Source organism: Chrysoperla carnea, chromosome 4, assembly GCF_905475395.1.
Source record: "Chrysoperla carnea chromosome 4, inChrCarn1.1, whole genome shotgun sequence".
NCBI classification, from domain to species: Eukaryota; Metazoa; Arthropoda; class Insecta; order Neuroptera; family Chrysopidae; genus Chrysoperla; species Chrysoperla carnea.
Window position 1 is genome coordinate 51,425,860 of NC_058340.1, and position 18,150 is coordinate 51,444,009.

Here is an 18,150-nt window from a genome sequence, read left to right on the forward strand (position 1 = left end):
CATATCCAATTTAAAATTTGTCTATTATTTATAATAAAGTTTATCTCTAATATAAATTATTTGATCCCCCCAACTGTGAATTATGTACATAATTAATTTTTGATCTCTTTTAAGGTTAAATGAACTTTTATTCTTTATTTTAAAATTAAATGATTATAATATTTTCCTGTATATAAAGTATTGCGAAGTAGATATTACTAGAGTTAAAATAATGACACCAGAGTAGGCTAAAACGTACTGCCATTTAAATCGTACCATCTCTTGATTTTCCTCAAAATAATCTTTTTTCAAAACGGGTAGTTTTTAACAAATTCCTACAAAATTTTGAAGGTGCCAAAAGTTGAAGGTGTCGGTGGAGTATTGTTTATTGCATAGGAAATTTAAAAAAAAAAAACTATTAATCATTAAAAGCCTCATTTCCGGAGAGGCCAGCTCTCCGATAAGGCGGTACTACACCTAAATTTACTCAATCAGTTCGGTGTAAGTGATTATAAGAATATTTACTCAGAATAAAAAAAGCACCGCTTTTCTACCTTATTTAATTAATGTAATAGATCAATTTATCACAATTTCTAAGCATTTCCAATGTTCAATCTTGAGTATGTGTACCTATACGGGGCTATACGCCTTAAAGCCTATATGTTTAGGCCTGATTAATATTGTTTATCCTTTGCATTTTTTAACGCAATAGCATCTTCTAAGTTTATAGTATATTCTCCCTTGACTGACTGACCAACTCCAAAAATAACAATAATTTTAACTACATTATATTATCGTTTTTTTTTTTTTTTTACTTTTTTTTTGAAGTCGGTTTTCTTTTTGTGAACATTTTTATTTTTTTGTAAGAAATAATAAACAAATAGTCTATTTGCTAAGCAATGGAAAATTTTCTTAAATATATTATTAGAAAAATCATTTTTGACGTCAAGCAGTCAATATGGAAAAATGAATACATATTTCTGTGAATTTTTTTTGTTAAAAATAATAAACAAAAAAGTTAGTCCTGTGCGTGAGCACAAGACCCTCTTGGATGCAGGATCCAAAGGAGAAAGTTGGAAGCAAATATCAAATTTTCCGCGATATGAACAGAGCATGGAAACTGCGTCCCTTATTTGAAGGCTGTTCATGTTTTTTCTTCAAACGAGTTCTGCCTTAATATCAATGCTTCGAATGTTTTCTATATTAATTTTCCAAATGTGATTCTATTAAATTTGGGTCAAAGTTTTCAAGTTTCTGATTTAATTTTGTTTCCAAAAAGTCAATTTTTTACGTGATGGTATGCCCTACTTAAGGATGTAGATAATACTCCAAGATGAAATTGTACTAAATTTGACATACATATACCTAATCAGATTACATTTGTCTCATTTTCGGGAAAACCAAAATCGGTATAATCAATTTTTTTATTGCAAAAAGTGTTTTTGTTAAGAATATACGAGCGTCAGGGCAATTTTGGATAAAAGGCTTGATTTTTTTTATATGAAGTTGGGCTATATGAAGTCTCAATCATTTCTGAAAATTTAAAGGGGGGTTTTATTAAATACGGTAAAACCGAATAAATAGATTATTATTTTTCGGAAAAAATGGTAAAAGAAAAAGTTTATAAAATATAAATTTCCCGACAAAAATTTGGGAATTAAATAATTTTTTGTATATTTATTTAAGTAAATTCGTCAATTTCTTCTGTAAGATTTGATGGGTGTAATATATATAAACAAAATCCCCTGCGGCTAGACTAAATATTTATAAAGCATAATAATATCAGATTTACTTTTTTTAAATAATATATATTATTATTTATATATCCTAAAAATGATAAATAAATAATAATGAAATTTAAAAATTATTTGGTTATTTATAAAAGGAGTAAATTTTCTAGATTAAACAGTTAGTTTAATGATAGCAACGATTTAATAAATGTGTTAAAATAATAATAATTATATATCGAACAATCTATAGTTGATTATTGAGATGTGCTAAAACTAAAACATTTATTAACTAATATATTTAGTGTTTACTGTGACTTAATTTTTATAATAATATCATGGATCTCCTTATGTTGAAATGTAAGCCTTTAGGTATTTTTAATATTAATTTTATAAGTTTTTAAAAAATTTAACTCATTTTATATCGTATGTAACTCGAAAACAAAAATCGTATTAGAGCAATTAGATTGTCAACGCTAATTTTTAAGTGTTTTATCCTAGAAACATCGAAAAAAAAGAAGAAGAGAAATTAGATCTTTAAAATTATTTAATCGATGAATTTCGATGTATATATCAAGTTAAGATTAAAAATTTATCTGGCATTCACTGCATCTTATCTGGCATTCACTGCATCTTAGCATGTTTTATATTTTCTATTTGTCATACTCAAAACCATTTTCGTATATTGAAAAAGAGTTGACTATATTGTACCACCGTCCGTGGGCATATCGAGGGATGGACAGAATTAGATAGCTGACGAACCGTGTACTTCGACCGTCCACACATTTAGATGGTTGAGTATGTTCTCAAGGCCTAAATATTGTTGTATTTTTTAAATTTTCTCACCAAAAATTCGATATTTGCCCCTCCCTCTTTAGGATATAAAAAAAGGTACCATTTAAGTTGTTTCACGTCTAGTTTTTCCACAAAAGAATCTATTTTGGACAGTTGATCAATTCGAGCATTAGTTAGTGGGTTATTATTATATGGAATAAATAATTTGGTAAAAATCTCAAGTTTGAAAAGAGTTAGCGGCATACTTTAAATTGGAAAGTTGTTTTTCATAAAAAACTTTAAACTTTTTTCACAAAACGAATACATAAATGGCAACAAATTTTATATTCTGAAATTTTGCTTTTCAGCAGATATTTAATGTAAAAATTCTGGCATTGCTTTAATTTTAGTTATCTGGGACACCCTGTATAGTTAACCAATAAAATTTTCATCTTATATATTATTTCTCTTTTCTGCTTTTTCCTGTCCTTGCCTTATCTTCCTTATTGCTTTATCAAATTCCATGATTTTCAAGCTTATCCCCTCATTTTCAAGCTTATCGCGCTGGCTACTAACATAAAATAGACTCACATCTAAAAATGTACCGCTTAGGAAAAAACAGGATAGAAAAAATTTTACATTTAATTTTGTTTATTACGTAATTTGTATAACATATCTATAATAAAATTGCCTATAAATAAAAATAACGTAAAATGGTATTGATTATTTCTGTAGCCTGTAGCTAGTTAGACTATAAAGTTTAACCAATTTTCTCACTACAAATGTATTTTTATCACAAAGTGATACATGCTTGAATATAATTGTTATCATCCATTCATCATTATTTCAAGCAATCAAAATTTTATTAAAACATACCTACTAGTATTTGCATCCTGCGTAATATTCACTTTTTTGAAAATACATTTTGTAGAAAATTAATTATAAATATTTGTCAACGGATATGCAAAGCATGCAAAGCGTGACTGATTCGATGATGATGCCAAGACAATTTATTGCTGATATTTTATCAAAAATAAAATTCATCTTATGATATGATTTAACAATTTCATTCATACTTATATAATTTCAAGATATTTAATCAAATTAAATCATTAAATTTTATTTTAATGTCTCAAGAAAAATTGTTTGGAAAATGAATAATAAATATAAATTATGCGCATTACTGAGAAAAAGAAAAACAATAAACTTCGGTTTAAAAAACTTCAATTTCTGTTCAATAAAGCTATTTTGAAATACCTCTGTCTAATCTGATGCTCCGTTATTTACCGAATTAGAGTAACCGCAACCATTTGCAATAGAGAATTAGTCTGGAAAAAGGGTCTAAGTACACCCCCACTTTTAGTAATGTACCTTACACAATCAATAATACTGTCAATATTTGTAAATACTGGCACTATGAGGTACTTACAGTATTACTGACACCCTAAAATCCCTTTTATATGCGAAATTTTATATAACAATTCAATTATTTATTTAATGAATTTCTTGTTTTTATTTTCAGGTTCAAATCCTATTTGTCTTTCTTCCACTGATTTATTATTCAGTGATACGAATCAAAGACATTCAAAATTTTCATTGACGTATTCAAGGTCAATGCAACGAGAGTCGAGTATTGGTTCAGTACTTCCAATGACTTTTCGTGGCCATGACGAAGCGTTCGCTAGACACTTACAATGTCGATTGAAATCATTAGGAAATGAAATACCAACTGAAAAAGAAACAGAAACTAATTCAACAAAAGCAAATAATACCAATAATAACAATGAAGTATTTTATGAATATTCGATAAATTCCCCAGAAAGTCCTATCGATGAAACTACAGCAGAACCAAATTTTATCACCTGTAATGAAGCGGATATATTTCAGTCTCTCGATTCGCCAGATTGTGGTGAATTCACATGTAACACATTAAAAAATGTAACAAATTGTCTGCCAAATTCAAGTACACATACGTGTATTATAAATGACGACCCAGAAACATCGGACTCAAGTGAATATTATGATACCGAAAATTTAGATAACGAATTATTAAACAGTATTTCACCAAGAATAAATTTAATTGAAGATAACAGCGATTTAGTCATAGACAATAATAAAATTAATAATTCAATAGAAGTTCCTAGTAATGAAACTCAAACGAATGGAAAGGCTGATAATATAACAAATGGGGAAAATTTTTGCAATTCCTTAAATATTAATAAACATATGACAATTGAATGTACACCAAAGTTAGAGGTATCAACCGTAGAAGTAAATATCCCTGAAAGCAATAATAGTAACAACAATCTCAGTCCTAACACCATAAATAACACAGTCGATATAAATATAAATGATGCAGAAGAAGAAGATGAAAGTGAAAATCGTATTCCAAGAATACGACGATGTTCATCATTAAAAACTGGCAAAACACCACCAGGCACACCAGGCCAAAAGAAAATCGTACGTTTTGCAGATGTATTGGGTTTAGATTTAGCGGATGTACGAACATATTTAGATGAAATACCAAAAATTCCCACATCAGCGTATGAAGATCTAAATGTTTTGGATTTATGTGTAAATTCCTGTGATCAAGATACCTGCTTAAATTCATTAACTGACCAAATTGATTCGATGTACTGTCGTCAAAAACCAGAAAAAGTACTTGTACCATTGTTCCAACAACCGGGGGGTGAAACAGATTTTATTGAACGTGTCCGCCAACGACAATGTTGCCTAGAAAATGCATGTGTACAAGATAATGTATCGCTAAGTATAGCTGGCACAGTTAGGGTACGCAACATAGATTTCAACAAATCAGTTCATATACGTTACACGTTAGATTCTTGGAAAACGTATTCAGATTTACAAGCAACATATGTGCAAAAATCTTGTGATGGTTTCTCTGACAAATTTACATTTTTATTATATTGCCATACACTAGATATTGGTCAACGCATTGAATTTGCAATACGATATACAACATCAAATCTTGATTTTTGGGATAATAATGCTGGAAAAAATTACTGTTTTCAATGTTTACCATCAGTCAATAATTCAGCCTTCGTACCAATAACTTCCCAGAATGAACAGTGGGGAAATTCATCATTTTATTAATTTTTTGTAGTCACTTTAACATAATATTTACCCAAATTTATTTAAGTCTTATGGGGCCATCCATTTATAACTCACACAAACGACGAAAATTCTCCCACCTATAAACTTTTATCTTGTGATGTCATTTATTTAAAAATTTGCAATAAAATTCCAAATTAAGAGTTTATCAATGTTAATTTGAACTGGAACATTTACGAATCGAGCGAAAAAGCTAGCCATACACGGAACTCTTTCCTGTGAGAAAGAGCGTAAGTCTGCAGGCAATATTTTCTATAAAATCTTCTTTTCGATTTTTCACAAAATTTCAGAATTTATTGCCTTATTTTCTACTGAAGCTTTACAAAAAATAAAGAACAAATAGAAAGTTAATGCTACGCTCTCTTACTAGATATAGATAGATGTTTGCTAGAGCAACAAATGGATAGATAAAGCGAATGTGCTATATTTTCGGAATTGTTTACATACTTAAAAAATGATGTCACAATCGCAAAGGCAATGTCTGTTCATCCCACTTGTTCTATCTAATCATACATGCATCTTAATTTATGGATGGCCCCTATCCACCAAATACCCTGATATTACCTTTCTACAAGATTCAAACGATCTAAAAAATCCTTATTTATAAAGAAAAATTATTATTTGATTTGTTTTAAAAATCCATTTTGTATCGTTTGTGTCTCGTGGAGAAGTAATTCGATATATGGAGGTATATTTTTAAGTCACCGTATATATTGTACCTATTAATCGAGGTAATAACACCGTGAAATGAACAAAAGGTCGAAATTTAAACTTCAGCTTTGAGTTTTACGGATTCGGGCGCAAACTCTCCATATGAGAGTGTAGAAAAAAGTCAGTATTTGGTCAGATAGTCAGATAGAATAACCAATCGTGCTGAAAAAACATGAAAATAGAAAAAAAAAATATTGGATGTTACATTTTGAACTATTCTAAGCGTTTTCAAATTTCTAATCAAATATTTGATCAAAACCACTCGTTAATTTTGTTTCAAAATAATGATTTTTTTTTAAACCCTTGTATCTATTAAACGGTGAGGTTTAGGAAAAAATATAACATCCAGTTTTTTTTCATGATTTTTCATAGAAGGGTTTGTTATTACGAAGTTGTTAGAGCGGGTAAATTTAAATACCACACTCTCCAACGAACAATTTGCTCCCTGTCCCTTAAAAATCGGAGTTGTAGTTTTAAATTCCGACCTCAAATGCGTTATTTCCTCAACTATATGTAAAAATATTAACTGGAGATCTATCGATTTATTTGATTTGATCTCATTCTGTGTTATATCTGAATTTTTCGTCCATGTATAATTTTACTTAGCGCGATTGGTCTGTGATACAAAAAATACAATCATCGACTATGTAAAAAAAAAAAAGATGTCTTCACATTTTTAAATTGATTCGGTATAAAATTTTAAAAAATGCACAATCTACATTACAAATTCAATAAATTTTTTGATCAAAATAATTACTTACCGTTATACGTCTCGTCAATTAAAACTATTTTAAATTAAGAAACAAATTTTTGTAATTTCAAAAATTAAGACTAGTGAATAGAGTGTATATGTATACAATAATTCTAATGTTAATAAAACGTCTCTAATCATTGTTTTTATTTTGCTATAAATGCCTTTAAAGAGAGCATTTTAAAAAAAGTGTTTTAATTGTCATGTTACAAATATATAAAAAATAAAATTTTAAAAACATTATTCGTTTAATATTTTTATACTGCAGTATTTTTCCGAATTTCTTAGCCATCCTGAAGGCTCCTTGGATTGGACCATGACCTTGAAGGTAAGTTAAAAGTATACTCGATTTCGATACAGATAGAAGAAGGGTAAGAGATAGAAGAAAACTTTAAATTTAGTTTTTAGCCCTTGCGTTCAAAAATGGGACACCCGATATTTTCTTTGTGCAAAGATATTATATACATATAATCAATAGGAGATAATCTTTATATCGAATTGGCCATATTACCCATAAAAATGTAAACCTAGACTTGATACCATGACAAAATATGAAAGTGAAATTAAAATTGATTAAAAAACGAAGAAGTTGTGAACAATCAAAGATTGCATTCGAAGGTTTCCCATTTCCTTTTATCAAAACAAAGTTTTATATTTAATCTCTATGGCGATACCCATGAATGACTTTTCTATTCTTGAGAATTCTTTAACTGAAGTGATAAACAAAATTTAGTCCGAACCCCAATTAAATATTAATATTAAATTTAAATCTAGTAAAATTTCATTAAATTATAGTTGGTATTCGCAGAATAGTTCATCCTGCCGTGAGACACTCGTTGATATCGTATTAATTTGACATGGAGCCCGTGCTTGTGGAGGTTATGTTATTCAATACCCATTACATAGACAAAACATAAAGTACCCAGTATTCATCCAAGTTGCATTTAAAGAATTCATAATGAAAATAAAACCAAAAATTAGTTGGTTTTTAACACCAACCGGTCGAAATTTTAGCCTAGCAGCAATTACTACAGCATCTGTGTCCTGTGTGGCAGCTAAGTTTTTACCTCATACTATTTTCCTAGATAAATATCAAGAAATAGTAACATCTTACAGGTAGAATATTTGGTTATGTATATTTCGAATATATAACTAAATTAAAAATTTCATATATTTAGGGATGGTTTACCTCTACCCGTATCTCCTGGTGTTCAAGATCGATTTAAAAAAGTTCTTCAAGTTTTAAAGGTAATATTTTCTCATATATTTAAATACATTTAATATTTTTAATATAGGATTTTTTAGATACCAGAACGTGATGAAAAATTTTTAAAACCGTTTACAGTATTCGGTTTTGATATATTTAATGCAGGAACTGTTTACAGCAAATGGGGTGCTATAATTGGAATACCTGAAAGTTTTTCATACATCTCCAAAGATACGATTGATAAAAGAAGAATAGAGGTGAGATTACATTCTTTTATACAAATTTAAGATAGCCTACTTCATTGTCGGTTTTTAATTATTTCGATCCTGTGATCAGTAGAAATACTTTTAGAAATTTTACAATTTTTAAAGAGCTTCGTAATGATGATTTTACCAATTTTAACGATAAAGTTTATCAGAACTCCACACGACACGATACCTTAAAACTAAAAAGTACAGTTTATAATATAAATTCATAAACCTACACCGTTAGAAACCAGGAAACTAGGCTGCTTACAGTCTAAATAATCAATATATTCTGGAATACGAAAATTCGTAACTGTTTTCCCAGAAAATCAGAAATACGCAAAATAACTAATTAGCTAATATATTTGTATACTCTTTTTTGTTCAAAAAATCACAAAGCAAAATATTGTTTAAACTTACCTACGAATAATGAAAATACTTGTTCTGCTTTTATTTCTCTTATTAAATACAAATTTTTAAATAAGTTAGAAAATTTTTGAAATATTTTTTTGTCTCAAATATTGTAAAAACCCACTAATCCGGCACTATTAAAAATCAGAGAGGGGCAGATTATTGGAATGTTCGAATTACTGAATTGTATAGAAAAATTTATAATAAATATAATCACTGATACGAAAATCGTGTCATTGGTAGGTAATTTGTAAAATTCAAATGCCATAGGTTGCCGAATTATTAGATGTGTTGGTCTATTAAAGTGCCAGATTAGTGAGATTTTACTGTAATATAAATAAACAAATCCAAATTTTTTTAAAGCCACCAAAAATTTATTTCGGAAAAATACACACGCTTTCTTGCCAAAAACTTAAATTAAATTTTAAACCTTTTTTAAACTGCCAAAAACGCGGGCATCCAATTTGATGACGTAATATGGGTATCACTATACGAAATAACACAAATAATTTTGACAGATATACAGACATCTGATTATTATATAAATACAAATACTTATCTGTAGTATATATTATACCCAACTGTCTACACTGAACTAACTGATGGTCTATGACTCATACCGCTATGTCATCACAGCAGGGTTTACCCGCGTTTTAGGTCACGTGATATACAGTTTAAAAATTACGATTTTTAATTTTAATATTTCAAAAGAAATCGCTTTTATGTCTCGAAATCAGAATATTTAAGTATATTTTTACATAAATTTTTACTTTTTTCAAATTTCATGATTTATTTTTGACTAACGATAATACCCTATTTTACTTTTGCAGATAAACAATGAACCAGTCGATTGGACATCCGAACCAGCACAAAACTTACTAAATGCGTTGGTTTTATCAGAAAATGCACAAATGTATGCATTAGCCAGAGAAGTAGAAGAAAAGAGATCATTTAAAATACTACTAGACACATCATATCCTCCGTTAATTATATTCGCAATGTATTCACTTGGTCAATATTACAATAATAAATTAAATTTTTATAATAGACCTCGATCATTACGTGTTATGTTCTATTCGTTATTAACTTTATTTGGTGTCGGTTTATATTGTTTTTTAAAAGATTTTACTCAAGTACATTATGAAACACAAACAGATAAAATATTAACCGACATAGATCCATTGTTTGTATACGGAGGTTTAGAATATTATCAAAAAATAATCGAACGCAATAAAGCATTAAGGAAATTACTTGGTGCACATGGTCAACAACTATACAGTGTGCATGGTAATGAGAATTTTTTTATTCGCCAAAAACGTTTACCATTAAATGTAAGAAAATTGTACTTTGAAACAAAGCTTTCGGATTTAAATAATGTTCAAAAATAAACTGTAATTATAAATATTTTATTTATTTAGTGTCGAAGTAAATTTGTTAAATAATAAAATTTTGTATCTGTAATTCCTAGTTTTCTTTTTACAAAGCAGCTGGTAATAGAGAGATGTACATATGATTTACTGATGGTCATGGTAACCGTCTGCTGAGCCTTAAATATTATAGTAGGTAATGTTCCAAGTCGCCCTGTAAGGTTTCTCGAATTTCTATGTGTCATACCCCCCCCCCCAAATTTCGTAATTAGCTACTGACTTTGTCACAAAAAACTACTTTTTAAAGACAAAAGCTCTGGTTTCTTGCCAATTTCATCTCTTAAATTTATAAGATCATGCAAAAGACAAGTGAAATTAACAACTGATAGAGTTAATTGTTTAAACACTACATATCTTAATATATTAAATATTTGAACTGTTAAAAATATAGGATTAGCTAATAACAGAATTTCATAGTATTAAGATTTAGTAATTTAGATTAGCTTTTGAAAAAAAATTAAAAATGTTTTAAGCAAAAGGGTTTTGTTTTATAAAACAACTGCGATTTTTTTGTCTTATGCTTCAAACGTTCTTCTATTTCTGATGGTCTAAACGGACGGCGGAAATAAACGGTTAAAATTTCAGCATGCTACTTAAGATATGATGAACAACAAACATCCTGTACCAAAATTTTGTTTCTACTATTAATTTTACTAAGCATTACAAATTTTTCTCTAAAATTAATACAGTTGATCCGTGGTTATCTGAAAAACGTTAGATATGTTCGTTTGACAGAATCAGAAGAACGAATTTTTTGAAGTATACAGAGTACTGCCACAGACATTCTTGCAGTCCGGAATTTTTTCGAAAGTAGCTGATTTTGTAACACTCGATAAATTACTTATAAAAATGATAACTATCAGTGCCACGATTAAGTAAAAATACGTTCAAGCATACATTGACGAAGATTTTTCGTAATAATCGTGCATAGTATGTATGTACTTGTGATAAGTATGTCGGATTACAGGGGAAGCAGAATTGGACGGGGTTCCACTGTATAGTTATCCTAAAGCATATTTTATATATCATAAAACATATCCACCTAAATTATTAAGACAGCAAAATAATTTAAAAGTTGGTAAAAACTAAAATTAATCAAAAATGAATGAAACTAAAAATCGAATAGAATTTTTTTAAATATTAAGTAGTTTGAAATATCGCGGTTAGATATATATAATTTAGTGCCATTTCTTATTTAATTATTTTAAGTTGGTCTAGCTGCTACCCCTGTCACCGCCACTGTGCTGACAAGCTTCATAGCTACATTAAACATACAATAGTTTAATTTGGTTAGGCAATATTTTCATATACAAAGTAAAGATTTGATTTCGAACAAAAGTTTTTCTTCAATTTTATATTAAGTTGAATTTTGTTTTTGACCATGTGCAGCATAAAATTGTTTTATTAATTAAAAGTGTTACTATTTAAATATTAATATATATTAAAATGACTGATATAAAATCAGATTCTAGCAATGCTAAAACCAAACAGCAAAATAATAGTAGCGGTGATGGAGAAAATTTAACTTTACGAATTGATATGGGAGATGAATTGAAACTCGAAGATGTTCCTGATTATGACACAAGAAGTGAAGTATCTTCAAGTAGTTCGGATAGTGATTCTAGTGCACCAAGTATTAGCGCTGTTAGTTCAGATTCTTCCGGCGGTTCTAAGGATCGTCGCTCACGGCATAAACGTGGCCGCTCCAGAGATAAAAGTCCATCCCCAGCTCCAAAACGTGCACGTCCCAAAACAAAAACTTACGATTATATGACTATGCTCAATTATTTGTTTCGTGATACACGATTTTTTGTAATTAAGTCTAATAATGCAGAAAATGTGACATTATCCAAAGCAAAAGGTGTTTGGTCTACACTACCACAAAATGAAGCTAATTTAAATCAGGCGTTTCGAGAATCACGTAACGTTTTATTAATTTTTTCTGTAAAAGAAAGTGGACGTTTTGCAGGGTTTGCACGGCTTCATAGTGAATCTCGACATGATGTACCACCAATATCATGGGTTCTTCCACCTGGTCTATCTGCCAAAGCACTTGGTGGAGTTTTTAAAGTGGATTGGATCTGTCGAAAAGAATTGCCTTTTAGCAGCACATTACATTTATATAATCCATGGAATGAAGGTAAACCGGTAAAAATTGGTCGAGATGGGCAAGAAATTGAACCACGTGTAGCGGAAGAATTATGCAGATTGTTTCCTCAGGATGAAGGTATTGAAATGACACCAATATTACGAAAATCAAAGGATGCTGCTAGATTAGCACGCGCTCATCATCGTCATCCAACTGCGAGAATGCCATTAGTTGCTCGAACTCAAGGTGGCTTTAGAGGGCGTGGCAACTCATTTGGCCGAGGGCGTAGAAAAATATTTTTAAGTAGTCGTAGTCGATTACAAGCTGGTGGGGCTGTGTATAAAAGACGATCAGTATCACCACGATCCCGTGAAAGATTTCCAACATGGTGGGGACGTGATCGAGATCGAGGTTACACTGGGTCCGTTGCAGCAGCAGCTGAAGCATATGTTGCTGATTATATGCGGACAATGCAACATCAACTACCTCCAATGCCGTATGTACCACCACCAGGAGTTTATTCCAGTTCATCATCACCATACGATTCATTACCGCCACCGCCACCTCGATATTACGATGGATTGCCATTGCCTCCAGAATATCCACCCCCACCACCACGAACTCCATCATATTCGGACAAAAGATCTTATGATCGTTCCGTAGATGAATTTTTGCTTAGGACAAGTGACCGATATCGTGATCGTCACAGTCGTGATAATCATAGGTATCGTGAAAGACGATAAGTTAGATTGATTTGAATTTGTGAGAAATCTTTAAATATAGACGGCGCTGATAAACTATTTGCATTCATTTATATTATTTTTGTGCAGATAGGATTTCAGAACTTCATTTTTTAAATTATCTATAACAGAGGAATGATGTTAACGTTTAATTATATAATGATAATGATCGATTCATTATGGATTCCACTTACGAATTTATTGAACGGCATTGTTTATAACAATAAACTTGATTACATACGATATTCATTCGTTACATAACTTGGACAACGGTTTCAAATTGTGAACACTTATTTTATACTTATTATGTGTATAATCCAAGAAAAATAAACATACATTAAAAAAAAAAATTTCTAACAGGTTAAACTTTTATTATATTAGTTATATGCGATTTCTTGGTCGACTTGGTCAGTAGTCTCGAAAACAATACTCTGTTTAATATTTTTTAATGGGTGTGTAATTTGTAGGTGCGATAATTTATTATAGACAAGAATCAAATTCTTTTGTATAGATGGAAAGAATCAGGATCGAGTAAAATACGAAAAACAATTTATTGAAACGTGATTGTTCCAACACCATACAGAGTGTATCATTAATATTTGACAAAAATTGTGAAATGAAATTCTTTACGTAAAAATAAGAAGAAAAGTTTATATTAAATAAACCTATGGCCTACGACTTTTCATTTTTGAGATGATCCATTTTCGAACAGAATAAAAAATGATTTTTTTGAATTACATGCGAGAATTTCTTTCTAGAAATTTAAAAAGAGTTCATATAAACATTTACTCAGGTTACATAAATATTTCTTCAGACATTCAGTCATTTTTTATTTTAGAGACACAAATTAATAATCAATTGTAATAATTATTTGATAGTTTAAACCATTGTCGTTTATCCCAAAATCTATGATCATATGTTTATGATAACATATTTGCTCATTTATGAAATGAATTAACACATTTTTAACTGCACAACATGTTTGTTCATGATTTTACTTGTTTTGTTGGAAATTTTATGATCGTCTCGAAAGCGGAATGTCGACCTAGGTCGTCGTAAATTTTTATGCAATGGTACGTCACTATTTTACCGCTACGTTGAAAATAGTACAGCAGAAACAGATAACTTCTTTTCTTCCAATGTTTAATTATCTTAATAAAAATAACAAAAAGGTTTGAGCATTTTTTAGATATAGCTCACTTGAGAGAGTTAAAAGGTTTTTTTAAAGGGCTGTCATGAATAAACTAAATATCAAACTATTTAAAATGTAAAGTATCTGTTTTTATTGGAACATTTGGAGGCGGAAACAGTTATTGTATCTTTTTAAAGATAGTCATTTGAAAAAATCTGCACCAAAATGGTTCAAAAGTTATGTTTGCCTTCTTTTGAGTTAATACAATAATAAATAGTTTCATATTACAATTTCGTAATTCTCTACGAGCTATATCGAAAAGATAATGAAGAAACGAATTTTAACATTTTCAAGCTAATTATACGACGGTTTCCCTGTAAAAGTAGATAATTTTTGACCGAGTTTTAAATAGCTAAGTTTTATCAATCGTTTGCGATTTATGACAACACCCGCAATAATTTCAGTTGTATTGCAGAACATACTGAGTATACATAATAAAGTAACGAAATAGAGAACGAATTATCCCGAAAAAAATTTAGTTAAGTTAGTTTTTGTAGCCATTTCTAAAGAACTCAAGTCGATGAGGGTGTCTTATTTGTAAGATGTATTTATAAAATTAGTCTGTTAAAAATTTTTTTCAGCTTTCAATATTGTTTATTTTTCCTGGATTTGTAATTTATATTGAAGTGTGTGTTTTTTATTTTCATTTAATTTAATAGCTTTTAGTTTCATTCATTTTTTTATTATTTTTTATTTTATGCCGCCACAGCAGTTTAAAATGAGAATTACCACGTTGAATACAGTTATTAAATTAACAAGTCACAACACACATGTTTTTCTATCACATTTATTGAAAATCAGTCAATTAACCTGAATTTATGTCGAATTTTTTAGGAAAAGATCGGGAATCTGAACTACATAAAACTTTAACCAAGTTCCACCAATCCTGATGGCGTTTAGTTTACGTGCGTTTAAATTGTAAAAAATTGAATAAATTAAATCAAATGACCTTAAATGGAAAATTGACTTTTATATTATATTTTAAGATAAGGAGAAAGTTTAAAAAAAAAGTTGTGTATAGATCAGATTCCCGAACTCCAATGCATGTTCATAAAATCGCTATAAATTCACGATAAGTGATCAATCAGGATAAATCGTCATTTCTCGTGGGATTTGAACTAGTTTGGAATTATAATTGTTTGAACTTCAACCACTTGATATGTGTGACTTATAAGTCGTTAAAGGTCATTCGACTTAATATCAGCCGAAGGACTTTTTTACGGTACAGTTACCGATTTATAGTAATTTAACAAGATTATTAAATTTAAACATCAAATTCTATATTATCTCGAATAAAATTGGGAAAACGATTTTCAAATATCGTTCGATTATTTTTACATTAGAATTTAATTCGTTAATTACTATTCATATTTTCATCAAACGTAGATGTTTATGCTTGCGTTCCTTTATGAATGACATTTTGTTGCCCTATATGACGGCGTTATTTTTGAAAATGCTAAATACACAGCAAATAATTGTCAAACAATATTGGGCACCACACTGACGATAAAGAAACGCTAAGTAAATGGTTCAACCTACAGAAAATGGATTTAAATACTTTAGCTGGAAAAGCGTTTCATAAAATGTTGATTGGGTTTCAGTCATTTAAATTTTATCAAAAAATAAATGTTGAAGTGAAGAAATTTGGTTAAATTTGTATATTAAAAATAATTATTGTTTTCGATTCGTGTTATCAACGCTTAAATGTAATTCTCATGGTACTTCTTGTTTGATGTAGAGCCAAGCGTCAGTATTTGACAGTTAATACGTTTAAAATTCATGAATTTTCATTACGGGTGATATTCAAATAAGACGATAATTAAATAAAAAATACAAAAATCATTTTGTACGACACTTCAATGAAAATAACAAGATGTCCGTTTTCCTTAACCAAGCTTTTTGATTTAGATTTATTTGAATATCTTCCTCAATGAATATTTATTAATTTTAAGCTTCGAAAGTTGAAAATTTTCCTCGTCCTCTGAAAAAGAATTCACTAGCTTTGAAAGTTTTCGTAAAAAGAAAAAGGAAGTAAGTTTTCTTAAATTCCCAGCTGTTTTGAAATAAATGCTGAATACTTCGCCTGGCCTTAGACCTATGTGGAATTTCATAAATGTGCAAAAAAAGAACGATAATTTTTATTTTTTATTTTACAAATACTTAATGAATATTTAATTTTCGTCGTCAAAAAAAACACACACAGGATTAAAAACGGTTGATTTAATTTTTTATTGGTTATTTTTCCCCAATTAAAAGAAAAAAAATCTTAAATTATGTCTCCTAATTGTTTAGGATCAATTTTCTTAAAGCATTATAAATTAAAAAAAAAAAAATGTGCACAAAATAGTAATTATTTACGATAAGAAACAGATTGTAGAAGTCGTAGATGGTTATTATTGATAAAACGCATAAGTTTAATTATTATTTTGATTACTTCCATAGATGTAAAATTTTTTTTCAATTCTGGTAAATAAAGTATTTATTACCAGCTATACAAAGTTTGTAATTATTCAATATTTCTCCTTTTAAATACTTAAGGCGCCAGGCTACTTTTTGAAGCCGATCTAGGCCCAAGATTGCATCATAATTTTTCATATAATTTTTAAACAAAAATTGAAAAAGTAAATTTTTCGTACAAGAAAAATTTACTTTATAAGATTTCTGGTCTTTTTTCATTTTCAAGGTTTTTTTTATAGTAATTTAAAAAGTGTATGGATATACTTTTTTCAAAATATTTCAAATTCAGTTTATTTAACGTTAAATACTCCAATAATTTTTGCCGGCGAAAAGTGAGTTGTTTTCAAGCAGCCGTATCTCAGCAAATATTGAACCCAAACGAATAAAATGGTATACTAGTTTTTCTAATGATGAAAAACGTGAGAATAACCTCTATCGATGGATATCCTAGAAGGGGTAGTTCTCACCTCTTGGGCAAATGCACCACTCGTAACCATATAACTTTTGATCTAGAGGGTGAAATAAGCTGAATACCAAATTTTCATCGATCGAAATAGGTCAAAATTAAGAGATTTCGTCGTTTTTTTTCTCCTCGTATACTGGAGTAAAACACTATAAACGTAATTTGTGCGGCAATCGAAAACTTTGTTTTTTAATGCAATAGTTTTATAATCTGTTATTCATTTTCAATTATTTGTTTCTAATTTTAATTTTTTCCATCTTTTAAAAGCGTGGCGAAAGATGATGTAGAAAATAAATATTTTACAATCGCCTTGTTAGTTGACTTTTCGGCATTTTATGCAAATGTTGCAGTTGTATGCAAAATTTTAAAAATGATAATTTTTAAATTCTTGCATGAAATAGTAGAAAGAAATAAAACAAAATAATTATTATGTTATAAATTTTTTTATTTGCGTTTCTTATCAATTTACTTTATTTCGTGTTATGTTTGTTTCAATTTCTTTAAACAATGTATTCGACAAGGGCTTAAAATAATTGAAACATGTGTAGCATAAAATACTACAATAACAATAACCCTGGGGAATTTGCAAATGAAAAAATTTATAACAAATTTTATATTTTATTATTTCTAAAATAGTTTCAATATAAAATCCGAAAGTTTTTCCCAATTATCTCAGAATGCTAGAAAAGTAAGAACTTTCTTTTAGTGCGATCTTCTCGAATTTCTTTAAAATTACCCTTTGCGCGTAACAAGTTTTGGGCGGGATATTATGTTTTCACGTATCCAATTTTTAACGATTTCAAAATCCGAATTGAAAATTGGATAGAGCACAGGAAAGATTGATG

General features: G+C 29.2%; 3 protein-coding genes across 3 annotated transcripts; all 3 read left to right on the forward strand.

Annotated features, from left to right (window-relative positions):
• Nucleotides 1-4,004: 4,004 nt before the first annotated feature.
• On the forward strand, nucleotides 4,005-6,355 carry LOC123298018 (glycogen-binding subunit 76A). The gene has a single exon (XM_044879881.1). The coding sequence runs from the start codon at nucleotides 4,095-4,097 to the stop codon at nucleotides 5,592-5,594; it is 1,500 nt and encodes a 499-aa protein (XP_044735816.1). The 5' UTR covers nucleotides 4,005-4,094; the 3' UTR covers nucleotides 5,595-6,355.
• Nucleotides 6,356-7,930: 1,575 nt separating this feature from the next.
• LOC123298290 (transmembrane protein 177) lies at nucleotides 7,931-10,352 on the forward strand. The gene is made up of 4 exons (XM_044880250.1): nucleotides 7,931-8,190; nucleotides 8,253-8,322; nucleotides 8,380-8,538; nucleotides 9,768-10,352. Exons 1-4 carry the CDS (start codon nucleotides 8,033-8,035, stop codon nucleotides 10,323-10,325), a joined length of 945 nt encoding a protein of 314 aa, XP_044736185.1. The 5' UTR covers nucleotides 7,931-8,032; the 3' UTR covers nucleotides 10,326-10,352.
• A 1,416-nt stretch (nucleotides 10,353-11,768) lies between these two features.
• LOC123297789 (YTH domain-containing protein 1) lies at nucleotides 11,769-13,454 on the forward strand. The gene has a single exon (XM_044879575.1). It carries the CDS (start codon nucleotides 11,811-11,813, stop codon nucleotides 13,194-13,196), a length of 1,386 nt encoding a protein of 461 aa, XP_044735510.1. The 5' UTR covers nucleotides 11,769-11,810; the 3' UTR covers nucleotides 13,197-13,454.
• Nucleotides 13,455-18,150: the final 4,696 nt, after the last annotated feature.